The following is a 19,280-nucleotide window of genomic DNA, read 5'->3' on the forward strand; positions in this document are numbered from 1 at the left end:
TAATAAAAAGGCAAGAAAGAAACAAAATTTGTATTAAAATAATTTAACTACTTTTTGTCTACCTCTAAAAATATTTTTATTTATGATCTATTGTAATTTCAAATATTTAAATGTGAATTTATATTTAGATTTAATTTAATCACACATAGTTGACATTATTGCCATTATACTTGGCCATTGAAAAACAATAATAATAAAACATTGATTTAATGCGACTTAGAAAAGATTTTCGATTGATCTCATACCAATTTATTTAAGTTTAAAAGGGTTAAATGATGAGAGCCTTAAAATTATAATATACTAAATATGTAATGAATAAATAAACACTTCTTAGTCAATAAAATTCTCTTAATAATAAGTGAACTTAGAAATAAAATTTTTCATTTCTAAATCAATATAATTTTCCATAAAACTTTTCTTTTATAACAATAACTCGTAGTAGTATAATTAATAATTTATAGATATGTTTTAAATGTATGAAATATTTAAATAACAGTCTAGCATTCAATAGTTGTTAATATATTAATTTATTTTATGTAATAGCTTTTATCGTATTTAATCGATAGTCCTATATTGTTATTTGACTAAAATAATAATGTGCCTGTAAATTTATAAGTATTATAATCTGTGTAGGATATTCTGTATATAACTAACATAGTATAATCATCAGTTATTCATCAAATATCAATATATAACTAGCCTAGCATAACTATTGTTCAGCAATTTTATCTCATTCCGTATCTGTAATATAACTTGTTTAACAAAAACATGCAAAATTAGAGATATTAAGAAGTGGTTTAATTAAAATACCATTAAATTTCCGGCAAATTCATGTCAAAACATTTTTATTACAGATATTAAATAAAATTTCAATATTTTTAAACGAGAACCAGTGAAGAGCTTTCTTTCATCATAACGAATGAACGTAAAATAGAATATACGTAGCGGTTGAGTGCATATGCCGGGTAAAGTGGACCCGGTGACGGGGAATACCTGACGCACCTCCAACGTAGCGAATGTAATCGAGACAAGTCGGTTACGTCTGCATGAAGTAAGAGTCACGAATGGGACACAGGCAGGTGGGTGGGGGGCGTCTCTCGCAAAGGCGGGAGGAGAGCGCGGAAAAGGCGTCGGGGCTCTTACGCCGATGTCGTTGGGGTAGGCTCTCCCGGAGACTCTGAGAATCAGGCGATCAGCTGTATGGAGGAGCTTTGAAACGCGCCAGGGCCGGACCCTCGTGCTCCCACTACGTTCATTTTGCCTGGCGCTGGTGCCCCTTTCTTTTTCCATTTAGAAATTCCGAACAGCGAGACGACGCTCGCACTTTGTGCGCTGCTGATATTTTTGAGCTCTTATGTTTGGATTAACAGTTCTTCGTTTACCAATATTTGAAATAACAATTATTAGAGAGGGCTTTTCTAAATTACATTTATATTTTTATTTTTAGAAAAATGGTTGAGTAATTTTGTAGTTCAGGTGTACACAAATTTTAATTACAAATATAACGAAAAGGCTAATACATCTATGTGAACGATCGTTAACTACTAAGTCATCGGCCAATGATCGTCGTCAATGCCCAATTATAATTCAAGGTTTATAGATTTCGTTGCACGAAAAATATGTCATTGAAATATTGTAGGATTGGTTAAAGAGATAAAAAAAAATATATATATATACTGGGCTAAAGATTATAACAGAAAATTCGTGTTCAATGACCGATGATTTTAAAAATTGCTTTAAGACACTTCTTACAGTTACACTATATGCATTTGTTTTTTATTCATTATATATTACATTTCTTTTCAATAGTAATACCTTAAAACATGTGAATTTAATAATATTTGATGAAATATTCTAGTTCTACAATTACTTTAATTATAATTGAATATTGATTGTCCAGAAAAATATCTGACAGAATACCAAAGACGGCAACGACTAGTTAACTTATATAGCAAAAAATTAGTTAAAGACAATGTTATTGTCACTAACCAGAACACAGTGAGAACAAATATCTTATTACAGCTTAACAAATAAAAATTAATAAATAAAAATAAGAGAAATGATAATAAAATGCATATTTGTAAGATAAGATTTGTACGAAGCAATGTATTTCGGTATCATATCTTATTTATTTTAAAAAATCAAAAAATCGACTAATATTAGGACAGAGATTAATACTTATATACTCAAAGATTCCAATCCTCGAACTAGGATGCAATAACAAGCCAAGCTCGTTGACCTTCCATCGTACAACGTGCTCCAACCATCTAGGTAAAACCATCATCCCCATCCTTCCATGTCCACCTCTATCCCACACCCTCTTAAAGATCCATTCTTGATAAATGAAAGATAGAAACGTCATCCTGGGGATGAGGGAAGAGGTCGCCGCGACAAAACCGCGACGCCGCGGTAGCAACGGCGGTCGCTGGCAGCCCGTCGGTATCCGGCGTCCAGCTACCCCGAGGAAGTAACAGTGGTAGTCTTCGCACTACTTTCGATAACGCAATTATTACACTCTGCCTTACGAATTCCATAGATGTCCAGAATCCTTTTGGCGACAGCTTCTGAGGCAGTAGTGACAGAAGAGGCAACGCCAATGGTGGTAGTTGCAATGGCAACGGTAGTGACAGTAACAACGAACCTACAGATAGTGACGAATAATGAATTAAACAAACCTAGGAATTTTGAATGGTGAAGTGATGGAAAAAACACAGCTATGAGAGATTGTCACAATTGTTATATGGAATTACTGGCTCGCACTTGTCATTGAATGTGTGCTGCCGCGGGCGCGATGCTTTTTGTACTCATGTTGCCTTAGTTGTCCAATTCGAGCTAAGAAGATTCTTTTTCATAATAAAGGTTGCATGACTGATTGATATATGCCATAATGAATATTCATTAAATTCAATAGCGGAATAGATATTAATAGTGAAACTTGAAATTAGTTTTTATTTTTAGCCGATTACTCACTGCATTTAACGATTTTATAATTTCTTAATAATCTTCAGGCTTTTATTATCTTGCAGTGAACAATTTTGAACTTTACATTTAATAAGAAACTTGTCACAAATATAAATTTGTGTATTATAAATGCCCAATATTTTAAACATAATTAGATTCAACATAAATCATAAAATTATAATTACTACTCATCTTTTCTACTAGTAAATTAGCTCCAAATTTGAGTAGAATATGTTAATAATTAGAGATATCATTTACGTCTGTGTTGAATTTTCTCGAGTTTACAATAAAATTTTCTACGTTATATTTTGTATATTTCAAACATATTTTGCATATCTTTTATTGATTTTTCACAAGAAGACTTACTACTTGTCACATTATAAGATCCGAATATCTCTTTATATAGCATATAGTACAAATATTTCCATTATTTTATATTTATTTAGTTCACTATGAAGCCAATATTACAAGTAACGCTAATATGAATGTTATAAAAATCACATAGACAATATTTATATATTGCCAATATCATATATTCATAGTTTATATTGATTGTAAATGCTGTCTATGCGTAAAATCTGACAACGTGAAGTTTATTATTTTAAAACATAAATTGTAAGCAATATTAGCCAATCAATACAATGCGAAATATCCATGCCCCTTTATCTTGATGGTAAATATTAATGAAATTCTCTTTAAGAAATCAAATCTTAATAAAAATAGTAATATTTGTACTTTAATTTTACAGCTTTATCCTGTGATATTAAAAAATATCACTAATGTAAAAAATAAAGATAATCTACATATTGTAAAGTTCACTGTGACGTTAATGTTTCTTATGGGTCATCTAAAGTTTTGAATAACTCTAGATAGCAATATTAATAGCTTCCTAAAACTTTTAATAAAAATTCAATTTGAAACTTTTGACGCTTAAAAATCAGGATTAACATTAATGTCGATAAAACTTTAAAGTGTTGCATAAAAATTCCCTTACATTGTTCCCTAAATATTATTTTCAGAAAAGTACAAGCCCAAAGTACAAATCGACGCCTAGTAAGATCAAAATAATTAATAATACGATTTATGTGGCAATCTGTAGAACCTCTTTACAAGTCGCTCAGTCGGTAACATGTCTTGTCAATAACCTAATTTTTGTTCAAAGCAATAAGTACAAAATCATTTTGCAATATTTTTTATTTTTAGACTGCGTAAAATAATTATTATTTTCTACTAAAATTAAAAACTATCTTTCTCAATTCTATGATAAGGCAAAATGTTTATATTTTAATACAATTAAATAATTTATATTTATTTAAGTATAAGTAATTATTATATTAATTAATAATGAACATTTGATATGAATAAGCTATTCGAAAAAAGCACGATTAAACATTATCTGATCTTAGTACTGTTTTACTTGGTACATACGACTAATCTCAACCTCCATTAGTCGCCATTATTTGAGATTCACAAAACTCCCGTAACGGACAAATGAAAGCTCAAATTCAAAATTTGTCTGCTTCAATTTTCAAAAAATTTGCTTTCAATTAACGCTTAACCTTCAAATGAATAATGCCTCTTTTGTTCAATAATTTAAGAAAATGCTGGATTTATAAAGCGATTGGTAATAAAACACCATCAACCTTCAATAGCCGTGATCGTCTAGTGGTTAGGACCCTACGTTGTGGCCGTAGTAACCCAGGTTCGAATCCTGGTCACGGCAATGCGTTAAAGCATTGTTACGGCGAAGGTAATTTTTTACATTTTTTTTTTGTCCATTTATTTTAATTTATTTTAAATGACGGTGTTTTGATCAAATAGTTGCAAAGTCGCAGTTTCATTAATGCCTTTTTTTATGTAAAAATTAATAATGATCATGTAATTTGTATGGCTAATTTTTAAATAACGTTAATAAGGTGAGTTTATTATAAGTTTTTTCTCATTGTATGATGTTAAAAATTTTGTTTACTAAACTAATAATGTGATATGTAATTTGTAATTAAAATTTAGAGGATAAATTTTATATTTTCTTAAATATTTTGGTTTTTACATATTTATATGTGCATTATTGCGTATTTTGCTGATACACTAGAATATTCATATAATTGTTACATTGAAATTTATTATAAAGATTTTTCATTTTTAATAAGTTTCATATAAATAAAATTTAATTTTTTAAATATTTTTAAGTATTTTAACAAATTTTTAATCCGTATTCGTAATACATAATTAATTTTATAGTAAAAATAATATTCAACGTATTAGAAATGATTTTAGTGATGTAAAATAACGAAAGTAAAGAAAAATTTACATTGCAATAAACAATTTACATTAAATGACTAATAATCGCAAACGAATTTATTATTCATAAAACATTCGAATGATGAAATTTGCAATCTGATTGTTTTTCTTTTGCGAAATTTGCATACATAAATATATCGCTAATTTCACCTACATTTGTTATATGCTTTAAATACTTTTTCAAATATCTCTAAGTCAATTACGTATTATGATATTTAATTTAAATAATTTGAATCTTACTACATATACACTAGTTTTATACATAATTTTTTTTTTTTTTTTTTTGTAATTCTTCATTTATTTGTAATTATGATAATGCTCGTGCTATTAAATTTTATAAAATGGATGTGTAAATTATAAGTAATTAATGATAAATACTTAAAAATTTCTAGTAAATACTGTTTATGGCATACTCTAAACGATAAGAATAATTATCAAGTTCACATACGATGATGGAAATCTGTAAGAAATTTGATAATGCCTCGGTTACTTCACAATCCAAACAAACCATTGTTTACCATCCAAAGTGATGAATAATGCTGAATGGAAAGCAACAAAACGATGATGAATGCAGATTCTTGACCGAAAGAAATTATAAATCTCGAATGTCCATCGGTAACTGTCGCACTTTAAATATTGGAGTTTGTGGCATAAAATTTTTTTTAAAATACCACTCTCAATTATTAATTGTTGCTTTAAAATACAAATCAACATGATCTTTAATTTATTAGTTGTTTCAATTTTTACACTCATCTTATCGGTTGGTATGTTTTCATTTTTTATATTTATTAATTTTTAATAAATTTCATAGTTTCGAGAATTTGCGGAAACCTTAATGCAAAATATATACGAAATCACACTTTTATTTCCACAGCTCAAGCAGATGTACTGAACTCTACAGATGCCCAAACATGCATAAATCTATGTAAGAGCTGCAATGGAATTGCAAATTTTGTAAACAATCGATGCGAATGCAATATTGAAGACAGTATAAAGGAAGGTATCGTAACACAATTTCACGAAACCGTCGCATGAAAATAATAGCAGGGACAAATAGTTATTTATGATTTTGACATTAAAGATAACAAAAAGAAAATTAGTTGTATAAAACTTTAGGGGTTAAAATTCAAATCGATATTTATGATCATATTTTCTTTAAATTTTTCATAATCACTTTCTCATTATTAAGCTATTATAAATTTATATTGATAATTGTATTTAATATTTGCTTAGATTTAAATTGTAATATTCAAGGTCTTAAAATTTTTAAATTCTCATTTTCAATACTTTATTTTCTTTAAATTAACTTATTTACTAAATAAAACTGTTTAATCTGATTGTAAACTAAAGATTTTATTAACTTTATTAGGGGCGGACTGCGTACTACGTATGAAACGCGAAGCAACAGAGTATGGATTAGATGTGGTATCTTGTGACTTGAGTAACGATAAAAGATCCACACGATGTTTACTTGGGACAAAGCATGAATTCGGAAATAGTAAGTTAAAAAATATTTTATAGGTAATCGCATAATTATATTTATTATCTTAAACGAATTTAATATTTATTATCTTCTTAGATGATATAGATCAAGTTGCTAAATACTTCATGGAAGATGGGCCCATAACAGGTTCTATATTCCAGGCACCGCCATATACTTTTACATATCCCCCCGATACTGTCCAAAGTCAAAGTAATGATTGTGTCGAACAACCTTCTTTATTTGTTTTAAATTCTTTACAAGAAAGTGCATATACACCTCGACCTGTAGAAATCGTTTCAACTCCACGGGCTCAGCATATTGTCTCGAGTTCTCAACCTCAATATATTGAAGCAAATTCTGAAAGTCAACACGTCTTATCTAGTCCTCGATCCAAAAACTTTGATTCAAATTCAAAATCTCAATATTTTGTATCGAATCGAAAGAGTGAATGTGTTGGCGCACCGAGAATTATTACTCAACCGAAAGAAGCGATAGTAGCTCCACCAATTGTTAATTGTGTTTCTACATCTGCATCTGGTAATTATGGACCAATACTTGAAAAACCAAAGAATGATGATAACGCACTAATAATTGATGATATTAATTTTATTCTACTGACAGAACAGACTAATACTCCAAATTTTTTTCAAATTTTGGGTGAACAGCTCAGTAGACCTATGTTTGGTATACCACATGCTATTGAAACTGTAAGCCAAACTCCAGGAATTAGTAATTTGGTCAGTGCACCTGTAAATCTACTTTATACTTTCTTACAACGATTAAATGAAAATTCCAATCGTGTTGCCGTAAGTTATTTTTAATTTAGAAATTTAGGTAATTATACAAATTTTGCAATGTTTTTATTTATAGAGTACTTGTAAAAAGTCTCAAGAACACAACGTTAAAATTGGTACTTCCAAAATATCAATATCAAATCCAATTGCCAATACTATTAATCCAATCGTTGGCACACAAGTTCCACCTTTCAATTACCATTATCCGACTGCTGGTTCGCCGCTAATTAACCTACTAAGTCCCTCAGTGAGTATTCCTGCTACAGCACATGTGTCTTATATTCAACAAATGCCAGCAACAATGCCAATGATCCATGGTCCTATATTAGGAAATATTTCTCCATGTAATGGCTTTGTTCCCCAGGTACCAACAACATATGTTGTTGGGGCATCTTTGGGGTTACCTTATTATAGTAATTGCAATACTATAGCAGCTCCAGTAACCGCTTTTGAAACATTCACACAAATTGATGATTCTCCTGGACCTTTTGTTGAACATAATATGGAATTAACAAATGACGAAAATTCTGGTTCATCGCTATATACTTCACTCAAGAAAATCTGCAAAAAATCTACCAAAACCAAAGAATTACCTATAAAAATAAACAGAGACGTAAACAATAATTTCAAATCCGCCATTGATGGTCACAAATTTGAGACAATGAAAAAACAGTTGGAAGATGAAATAGCACATACAGATAAACAGTCTTTGTCACAAATTTCTAATATAGACAATAGTACAACTCAAGCATTAATAATAGAACAACTGCCAAGTGAAAACGTTAATATACAAAGACCAACAAATGAAAATATAAACAACAAAAAAACTAAAACAGAGAAATTAATTAAAGAAAAATTGAGAGTAGAAAAAGATCTTAGAAATAAAATTAAATCACATAAAGAAATAAAAAAAGAAACTCTATAACAAAAACATAGAATTAATAATTAATTGTTAATAATTCTGTACATAATAGTTAAGAATTAAATATAATGTATAGTATAAATATTTTAATATATCCATTTTATATGAAAATGAATATAATTCAAGTACATTAAATATTTTATATAAGTAAAAATTAATGCTCAACATCTTTACATCTATAGTACATAATCATTTCATTAAATCTGATTTTTTGATAAAATTCTAAAACTTAATTTATTTAAATAATCTATAACAATCCATTGATTATTCTCATCTTACATAGTCTAATGCAGTTGTTAATAAGTTGGGTAAAAAGAACTTATAAAAAATATTATTTTATTTCATATATCTAAACTAATTTAAGCAATAGTAAAACATGATATCTCATTAGTAATTAATAATTATATTTTATAAATTAATAGATTTTGTATTAGTGCAATTAATTTATAAAATTAACTACACAATCGTAGTTTGATAATAGAATTCTTTAATATGTTGAGAAAAATTGTATAATTAAAGGAGTAATTAATATTATTAAACAATATGAAGCCATTTAAATCTCATAATAAATTTTCCAAAATTTGCATCAAATAGCTCTTCAAAATTTCATCTTCGACCCTTGCCCTTTCCTTTTTTTGGTAAATTTGCTGATGAATTTTGTGCGGATTGCTCTCCAGACGATTGTTTGCCTTGACGTGTCTTTAACTTAGGAATACTAACTCCTATAAAATTTAACAAAGAATCTCTTGTTGGATAATCTGAGTTATATGGAGTACCATCATCATTTTTTAATTGAACACGGATTCGCCCACGATACAATAGTTCTTTACTGGGTTCTCTGGGATAAAGCTTATTTTCAACACCAACTTTCAATCCTATGCTAAGAAGTACATCTCGAATCTCTTGATGTGTAGGATTTTCTACGCATCTTTCCTTTGACAATTTACGTCCTTCTGCTAAAGTCCTTTTACTATTGACGTAAACTGGATAGATGCAAATCCACCTAGATTGATAAAACTTTATTATTAAATTATCTATCGAAAATTTGATTTAATAGGTAATTATAAAATTTGTATTTATTTAATATATGATTGTAAAAATATATTAAATCAACTACACAGTTTTGTAAGACAATAATCATACAAGAGAAAATTAATTATTTAGTGAATAATATATTATAAATCTTTGTGATTATTATTATTTAAAAATAGTTTTACAATAAATTTTTCATTAAAAAATCAGTTTAATCAAAACAATATGTTGATATTTATTGTGCATTTTATCAAATTTGTAGGTTAGGTTAATTAAAGTCAAAACCATCAATTTCCAGATGGCCATAATCAAATATAACGCATAAAAACTCAAACCATATATTGGAATAAAACTTTGCAAATAATTTATAAAAAAAACTATACATAAAGAAAAACTATAATAATATCACCACCTCTCTCTGTCACTGTGTTTCTTCGATAGATCCCAAGTGTTATTTGCCATGTTTACTTTCAGTTACTACAAAAGCAACGTTACACAATTTCAAATTTAGAAAAAGCTCGTTGTCATCAAGGCCACGATGTCAAACGTAGCACATCAATAAAATAGGTTTCTTTATTGTCTCCCAAATTAATCGAGAAAACGTTTGCAGCAATTTTCATAATCAATTTATATTAATACTATATATAATGTATACACACACACACACGCATATGTATACACATAGCAGGATTTATTTTGGCAAATATATATAAAATTCAATTGGCATTTTTAAACTAAAGAACGTGTGTTGTGTTGTTGTGTGTATAATATAATATGATGATGAATGATCATTTAAAGCACCATATAACAAAATTTCGGTACAGTATCATGACATAAACTACTCCTCTCGCCGTGCTGCGCCATTCGCTCGCCATGCACAGTAAGTAGTAGTAGTAACTAACTAACGTGTGCTACTCAAAACGCAACCCTCTTCTTTTCATTACGGCATGAAATTGTAAAGGAAGTGAAGGAAGAAACCCACCCCCACCTATACATTTATATCTTTCTATACATAAGTGAAGAACAAAATACACGCACGCAGCAAGCTTTAAACATTTCTATTATATATCATCATGCATGCGCGCGCTTAGGGCAGAGAGACGTGGCGCCACACACGTTCTCACCAAGTTTATCGGAGCCTCAATGAACTTACCGTGTGTCGTCCGCTCGCTGTCTATGAAAGAAATGCGTGCTGCTGCAGCACAATAAATCTGCTGTTTAGTGACATTAGAAGTAAACCATGAAAAAAAATTAAGGCGGGCTCGTCCGGGATTTGAACCCGGGACCTCTCGCACCCGAAGCGAGAATCATACCCCTAGACCAACGAGCCATGTAATTTTAGCAAATGAAAAGCATTAATTCTCGTCTCTTTTTACAAAAATTTATTTAATATTATTCAAATTAAGGATAGATTTGTATATGATGCCTTGTGCAAATGATCGTGTCAGGCTTTTATATCTGCACATGCTAAGCAGTGTACGGATTCGTTCGGAAAATATATTTATTTTGAATTGCACTGAAATACATTATACGTAACCCGTACACAGCTCCTGAGGACAGATAGATTACGAGAACGGTTATACGGAAATGGGCAATTACTAATTAAGGATTATACTAATGAAAAATTTTATTTAATGTTTTATATTAATAATCAATTCTTGATATTGACTGAAGAATTAATTGAACTATTAAAACGTTTACTTTTATACAAGAACAGTATCTTTCTCTATTATTCTCTTATTTACTTTCTTATTTAAAATTACGTATTAACATTATTTTATATTTTTTGTACCACGGGTACGACTTTTTAAAAAATATTTAAAAAGGTTTTTAATATATTTGTATTCATTGTTTTTATAATTTGGATCAATAATTTAGAAGACTTTTTAAAAAATTTAATAATTAAATAATTAGATTTTAATTTTTTTTTATTTTTCGTTTCAAAATGTAAATTCGTATTATACAATTCTTTCTATTATGTAAATTACAAATTGCTATCCGCACAGTATAATTCAAGTTAATATCAAGTTCTAAATTATATATGCTTCTACTTTCATGCAATAAATAATATTAATATAAAATGAATATCTATTAAACACACATCCTTGAATTTATAGCAAAATAATTTATATAAAGAGATAAACTAGTCAATGTTTTTTGCATCTTCTTAGCCACTATTTTTAATTTCCGTATTTAGTTCAATTACTTCAATAATTCAAAATAAAATTTGTACTAAAAACGCTTTAATCAAATCAAATAAAAATGTATATATTTATAAACAGTATTGTTACCTTAAACAAAAATTAAGTATTTATAATTTTTATGGCAAAAATTATTATAATGGTTAATAAATATAAATGGTAAAAATTAATATGTAAAGAATAGATATAATATAATATAAAATTAATATAATATTTTAGGGTAAATACAAAAATAAAATCTTAATCTAACACTTAGAAATCAAATATGAAATTGCTATAAAACTATCGTTTCGAAGTATTTTATAATAAATTAAAAACTAATCTGACAAATCAATTATTCAAATTGTTAATTAAATTTTTACAAACATAATAATACGTTTAATTCTTAATGAATTGCATATTTTAAACATTATATGCGGTTTGAAAGCATGTAGAAGAACACAATAGGGCTAATGGTTTAATTGTGATTAGCCGACTGGTCTATTATTGAACGATTGTTGACAATAAAAATACAATGCTACAACTTTTATCAAATCGAATAATCTAAAAGAATATTATATATATATATATATATATATATATATATATATATATATATATTAATTTTTTTTAATCAGAACTTTATTAACTTTAAAGCTTCTGTACTTAAACATTTATCAGAAAATTTCTAATATATATGGGTTAATACAAATATTTCTTAAATTTAAATATAGAAATAATTTTTAATATATATATTAGAAATTTTCTAATTAGATTTTAAACACAGATATTTTAAAGTTAATGAAGATCTCATTAAAAAAAAATATTATTGGAAATCAAATTTATATATTAATGAAAAATATTTCAATATTATAAAATTTAAAGTGAAATTAAATTATTCTTACATTAATATATAAACTTGATTTGAGTTTAAAGTATTGAATTACATGAATTTTATTGTTAACAATAATTAAGAAATTAAATCTTTCCAGTTATTATTAGTTCGTGTTCTACGTAGTAGTATTTAAGGCAGACACTTTAAATGTCTTTCTGATATAAAGTATATAGAACAATTATATTAAATATTGTTACTACTTCATATTTATTATATTATAATCAAGTTGACACAAAGTACAGAATTTTGACATATTAATTGAAATTGATATTAATAGTCCAAATAAAAATTAAAATTCACTTATAACTGTGTAATTCAAATTATCAAATAAAATAATTATCAAATAAAAATTAATTTCAAATAAAATCTTAAAAATTAATTTTTTATATTGTAATCAATAAATATCTAAAAAGTTTTTTAAATTAGTATATCGATTTTCAAATTATAGTATTCTAATTCTTATAATATAAAAAATATAATAATTATTTTCACATCACCAGTTGCGCTGGATAAATTAATATTTACAAATATTCAATTCGAAAAAGGACCGTATTTTGACATTCATATTATCATGTATTTAAATATTTTAAAGAGAAAAATTAAATAGTTAATATAATAATATATAACATTTGATGATATCTTCACAAATATAAACAATTATTTGGAATCTTATTGACTCTGATTTCAATTTAATACAATAATAAACAATAACACAGAGTAATAAATGCCGTTGAGGAAAAGCTAAAGAGTTGTTTTATTTCATTGTTCACAGAATTTCTTTTATCTGTCATTGAGTTCTATCTGTAATTTTATGTAATTATTCTTAAAATAATTATATATTATAATAAATAATTATTATATACTTCAATTCTATATTTTAAATTATTTATAATAAGAAATTTAAATAATAGTCGTCATATAATAGGACCATAGAAGATTTCATTATACATTTTACTCATAGAAGCAATTGATAAAATGAAACTTAACACACACAATAGTTATTCGAAATCATCACTTCGTAACTTTGATTTGTAAAAATTGCTTAAGCTAGTTCCAAATAATATTTAGGTCTTTTAAGGAATTCATTTCTTGAACGTGTTTTATTTATTTGTATCATAAAATAATCAAAAAGAGTAACTTTAATGATAATATATTTGTTGAAGAATGTATTTAATCAAATTAATATTCAGTTTTTAATTAAACAATCCTTTCTTATTATGTTCTGTATGATACGCCAATACAAATACAAGAAAGAAATAGAATGTCTTCAATTTTATGTACAACAAAAATAAAGCAAACTACATGAATTAAAGATAAAAAACGTGCGCAGACTTCATTTTCATGCAATCATTTATATTCGTATCAAACAATTGCAAGTAGTGGATAATCGTTGCATTATATACTTTATAAAACTGTTTTACTTCAAAAAGCCAATCGTCCAAGTAGAGATGGTATTTCCAAGAAAATGTTTTATAATACTGTGATAAATTTTGTATTCGTTTAAGTGGTTGTACACAAGAATATATTAATCAAAAGTCAAATAAAACACTGCCAAAATCGCATTCAAATTCATTAGTGTGAAAATTATTATATACAGTTTAATAGATATATACATATTTGAATAAAGGCAAAAATATTAAAATATTTATTATATAAATTGCTGCTGACAACCGAATTATACACAATTTAAGGCTATAAGAAAGGAAAAATATGAAATTTCGAAAATGATTTAAAAAATATAGCAATATGTTTAAATTGATTTTAAGGAAGTAATAATCTCTAATATTATTTAAAAAGTCCTAAAAATTATATAAAATAAATAATAATTTAAAATCAACAATGTAATAGCAGAAATATACATCGATTATTAAATAAAAACATATATTATAACATAATTATCACTATTTTTATAGTTGATAAGATTGGAGGATAAAAATAATCTTTTATAATAAATAATGGAAATGTATAATACTAAAAAATGAAAATAAATCAACTGGATTTAATTTATAAAAATTTTTTAATTAAATTATCAGAAATTCAAATTGAATTTGAAGCACGTAAATTATAGTATTTCGTATTGCCTTATGAACATTATAATAAAATTTAACTTTTATTTTAAAATAATTCATTAAAATTATATTTCTTGGAATTAGATTGAAATAAAAATTATAATTCTTTCTATTAATAGACTCCGAAAGAAATCATATTACCTCTAATAAAAAATGTCTGTACAACAATATTAACTTAACTCGTATTAATTAAAAATTGTAATCTGAAAATAATTCATTTTAGATATTAAAAGGTAATTCTGTAATTAAAATATCCTGAAAATTAAAAGTACACAGATTTATATCCATGCAATATCTCACATGTACACATTAGTCTAAGTAAATATTTATTACAGTTAGAAAGATATATACAAGCGATTAAATGTGATTGATGGTTTAAAGCATTATATATTCCATTACTATTTCATTAAACAAAAGATTATTATATGAAGACAATAGTTTAATTACAATGTATATGTATATATGTGTGTGTGTGTATAAATTGTAAATTATAATATAAAAAGGAAAACTTATTGAATTCTATTAAGTGTTTTGTAAAAATACCAAGACTAAATATCGACAAACAGTGAATTTTAGAATCAAGTTTAATTTTCATAAACATAAAACATAGTTTTTGTTAATTTAAATATATATTGGTATGTAATGTATAATATAAACAAAAATGACATAAATCTGTGGAGGATGTATTTTATAAATTTCATAAATATTACATTACTATCAGTGAAATTTAACGAACAAGTAAAGCTGTAATTACCGTTTATCGTTAATATATCTTCTTTCGCGAATATTTCAGTAAACAGTTTCATCATCTAAATAGTCCAAAAAAATTGCTGTTTATAAAATTTCTAAATTCTGTCTGATAATTTATGTGCATCAGCTGAGTCTTCAATACAATTAAAAAAAGATGTTTGCATAAAATATCAGATAGTTAGAGATGTCAGAAACATCAGCTTCGCGTTTAAAAGATATCTCACATCGACAGGTGGACTAGGGTCATGAAGAGGTCGCTAGGGCCGTAGTGAAGATCAATTTCCGCGTGATTTTATACGCATATATATGATACGCGCGCGTGTGCAGCACAGCCCAATTGCTACGCTACGTAACAAGTAATGAGGCGCGCTAGTTGCGCAATCATGTACATGCGCTTTAAATTTTGGGAATTCTGGGGATGCTGCGTCTTCAATTAAACTCTCTTTCCTATGCATACTCGCAAAAGTTCGCTAAATTTGCGTCTGGACAAAATTGTTTAAACAAGATATTAGTATTTAAAATCGTCGTGCCGAAGCTTTTTGTAGCCACCAAATGTTACATTTATAAAGCTCTATTGAAAATGAATATTTATTATTACATTGTTCTATTTTAAATTGTTCGAAGGCTCTTTTAACTCTATATAGACCGAGAATTTCATTTGTAGTCATCAAGCTAATTATTGGTTAATTCTACATATCTGTTATTCATCCATAAGAACGTAATTATTTTAAAGTGATGCACCGCAATGAGGAATTGAAATGTTAAACGGATCGTGTCACATGTAGCGGATCAAACGAGATCTTTTTGGATTTTTCCAAGAAGACGGCTTATTTAGGTCTTAGTGGCGAGACTCCTCCAATTCAAGGAGTATAGAGATAATGAGAGTTGCATTAACGTTCACTTAGCATAATCCTCATTAAGTTTATGATGAATCAAACTCGACCCATATTTTCCGAAACAATCCGTAAACTAGAGTGGAAACAAAGGCACGTTAAAAAATTTGAAATGTTATAATATTAAATTATTTGTTAAACACACGTTTCAACTACTGAGACTCGGTTTTTTCTACTGGCCACTATAAGACCCAAATTCCTTGCCAAGTTCTTGATTAATAGATTAAAAAAGATAGCTGGCTACAAGACGAGCAGAGATCCGGATTAATTCGCAACACATTTCAGGCAACGTAAATAAAACACGAGGAAAAATTTGAGCCGAAAACACGAGGAAAAATTTGAGCCGAAAACACGAGAAGATTATGAATTCGTCCTAGCGGTCGTCCTAACGAGTATCCGTCGTCATCATTATCGCCTCCTTCTCCCGCTACCTCAGGGAGCGTGCGCTTGGGCCACGATACGACTTGGCCACGACGACGTGCGCACAGAGTGACGAGCCGCGATGACCCGGAGTACGAGAACGCAGCGCGGAGCGATGCCGTTGCCCTCGCCTTGGCTCATCCTCGTATTTCTGCTGCTACAGGGTAACCCGGTGGATGTGGCGAAGCTACCCGGCGATTTGAACGAGGAGGACGAACTCGGCAACAATTTCAGTGAGTTTGGAGGAAGGAGTCCCTTGTTGCATTAGAGCACTTGGAAGAAGGGTTCGCGATGACGAGGTCGCAAAGTAAATGAGCCGGGCAGGCGAAGAGAGGAAGAGAGGCGAGAAAGGAAGCGATAACAGGGCTGAAGAGATCGGTAGGACAGGGCATGGCAACTTAAGAGGATGTTATAGGCCGCGCAGACCTGTGAAGTTTTAAAGGAGGCTTGCTCGAATCGTAAATATTAGCCGTAAAGCATTGAGTGATTATTTTAATACTTCTTGATAAAATTCACTTTGATTTGTTTCCTGCCATTTATTACCGTTTTCATAACTGGAGATTTTTACTCCCGTGTGTAATCTTGCTTGTATATATTTCTACACCTCATTTACTAAATTTTACAGTGTGCGCTATGAATTAATGCTGTGTTGTAGTACAGTGAATACTTCATTCTATACTTCAAGCAGGATCGTCATCCAATTATGCCTTTATTTTTCCACATTTGCCTCCGGTACTTCTATTGCCCAAAGCCGATATGTTTTGTAAAGTGATTCAATTCAAAATTATAAATATCGAAACACAAAATTATAAAAAAATGATAGTTTCAAATAAAAACAAAAAACAAAAAAAACAAAAAAAGGAAAATATTATTTTAACAGCCTTGTAAATAAATAATTTAATAATTAGAATTGATTAGTTTGCAAGGTTAAGTGAGATTTATAAATCCCGCAAAAAAGGAATTTCGGCGGATCAGTAAGCGAATAATTTAGTAATTGACAAAACACTTAACTTTTTCCAATGCAGCTTCTTAATTCAAACTTTTATCTGCTTTCATAAGCGAAATCGGAGTTGGTACATGCAAGTGTAATCCAACGCGTGCTTTTTCTTAAATGTGATATGTTTCAAATTAAGTAATAATAAAAATTGATATCAATATTTACACGAGCTACGGTCATACTCCTTAGTTTTCAAAATATTGTTTCTTAGATTGATCAATAAGTAGAAATTATTTTATTTATTTTATATATAAAAGAACTGTTATAACAATGTAGTTAATAAGCAATATAGTTATATAATCATTGTTTATAACATACTACAAGTTATAATCAAATACCAGCTGCTTTTATAAAATGGCATATATGGAATTTGTATGATTTAAAAACTTATTATATTTTTTCAAGTAATCATAAATGCTTCATTTCTTTATTTATCGTCATATTATTCTAAAATATATTTTATTATGCTGATGAGCATTTGCATATTTTTATTAGTGTTTAACTAAATATTTGTTTTTTATTACTGTTACAATATTATGTTATGTTTTAAAATTAGATGGAATCGAGTTTTTAAAAATTTCATTCAATCATATAATTATATGCAAATTATTTTCGTATAATATTCAATTAATATATGATTATAGTATAATTTGGTATATACTTTTATTGAATAAAATATACAAAAATTAGTTTTATTTTAATAACTCAATTCAATTATATCTGAAAAAAATAAAAATAATATTTCATAATTGAAACATATAATTCAATTCAAAATAAATTAAAACAACTAAAAATTATCTTAAATAATTGAAGCTTAAAATGAAGCTTTTTTTCAACATCAAATGTACGAAAATGATAATATTGGGATAAAAACGATTTTATCGATTAATATAATCGCAAAAAAGTTAATATACAATTTAATAATAATGTTTTAATCTTGGATTACTTTTAAAACGTAAAAATAGTTTATTTTGTTTAGACAAAATATGTATTAAAATTATAAATTCATTTCTTTTATACTAATTCCATACGAGTAAATTCTGTAATAGTTTTTAAGACTTTATTTAGAAAAGAAACGTAAATAACATTAATATTACTTATTTATTGAAACAACATTTTTTAATTTACCTAAATGATAATAAACATAACTCCATATTAAATAAAAACATATTGAAAAAACTAATATTTATTAATAAGTATTTATGTATATATGCCTAAATAATATACCTACAGATATTAATAAACATATGGTCTATTATAACATTCATTTTATCTCCTTATTTTACTTACAAAATGATCATATAGCAATATTTAAATTTTATAATTTAAAAATTAATTATTTTAAGTATTTGAAAATTTTTTATATTTTAATGCAATTTGAAGATCAAAGCGCACAATTCTATTCAACAGATCGTTTTGAAAATTGTAATATAACTCATAAAGATTATAAAATAAAATATGAATAAGACCTCCACAGTACATTATTATTAAATGAATAAATTATGACCCATTCAATGAAAACTATATTTGATAGATATTTAAAAATTTTATGTCAAAAACAATTATTTACTATATACAACATT

At 27.3% G+C, this 19,280-nt stretch overlaps 3 protein-coding genes and 2 non-coding genes across 5 annotated transcripts in view; 3 read left to right on the top strand and 2 right to left on the bottom strand.

Moving 5' to 3' along the window:
* Nucleotides 1-4,612: 4,612 nt before the first annotated feature.
* Nucleotides 4,613-4,684, top strand: TRNAH-GUG (transfer RNA histidine(anticodon GUG)). The gene has a single exon. It is a non-coding gene; the product is annotated as a tRNA-His (tRNA).
* Nucleotides 4,685-5,701: 1,017 nt separating this feature from the next.
* On the top strand, nucleotides 5,702-8,786 carry LOC105366303 (uncharacterized). Its single transcript, XM_011504712.1, has 6 exons — nucleotides 5,702-5,877; nucleotides 6,137-6,262; nucleotides 6,632-6,760; nucleotides 6,842-7,551; nucleotides 7,616-8,401; nucleotides 8,745-8,786. Exons 1-6 carry the CDS (start codon nucleotides 5,799-5,801, stop codon nucleotides 8,784-8,786), a joined length of 1,872 nt encoding a protein of 623 aa, XP_011503014.1. The 5' UTR covers nucleotides 5,702-5,798.
* Nucleotides 8,787-8,928: 142 nt separating this feature from the next.
* On the bottom strand, nucleotides 8,929-10,033 carry Srp19 (signal recognition particle 19). Its single transcript, XM_011500499.1, has 2 exons — nucleotides 9,906-10,033; nucleotides 8,929-9,464 (listed from the first exon to the last, which is right to left on the bottom strand). Exons 1-2 carry the CDS (start codon nucleotides 9,953-9,955, stop codon nucleotides 9,068-9,070), a joined length of 447 nt encoding a protein of 148 aa, XP_011498801.1. The 5' UTR covers nucleotides 9,956-10,033; the 3' UTR covers nucleotides 8,929-9,067.
* A 718-nt stretch (nucleotides 10,034-10,751) lies between these two features.
* TRNAP-CGG (transfer RNA proline (anticodon CGG)) lies at nucleotides 10,752-10,823 on the bottom strand. Its single transcript has one exon. It is a non-coding gene; the product is annotated as a tRNA-Pro (tRNA).
* Nucleotides 10,824-16,683: 5,860 nt separating this feature from the next.
* The window catches only part of LOC105366314 (carbonic anhydrase 2-like), a 9,839-nt gene continuing 7,242 nt past the window's right edge, over nucleotides 16,684-19,280 (top strand). Inside the window, exon 1 of the mRNA XM_011504723.1 lies at nucleotides 16,684-16,933. Within this exon, the coding sequence (XP_011503025.1) occupies nucleotides 16,783-16,933 (151 nt within the window). The 5' untranslated portion in view covers nucleotides 16,684-16,782. The remainder of the gene's footprint in view (nucleotides 16,934-19,280) is intronic.

Source organism: Ceratosolen solmsi, unplaced genomic scaffold, assembly GCF_000503995.2.
Source record: "Ceratosolen solmsi marchali unplaced genomic scaffold, CerSol_1.0 scaffold10, whole genome shotgun sequence".
Classification (NCBI taxonomy): Eukaryota; Metazoa; Arthropoda; class Insecta; order Hymenoptera; family Agaonidae; genus Ceratosolen; species Ceratosolen solmsi.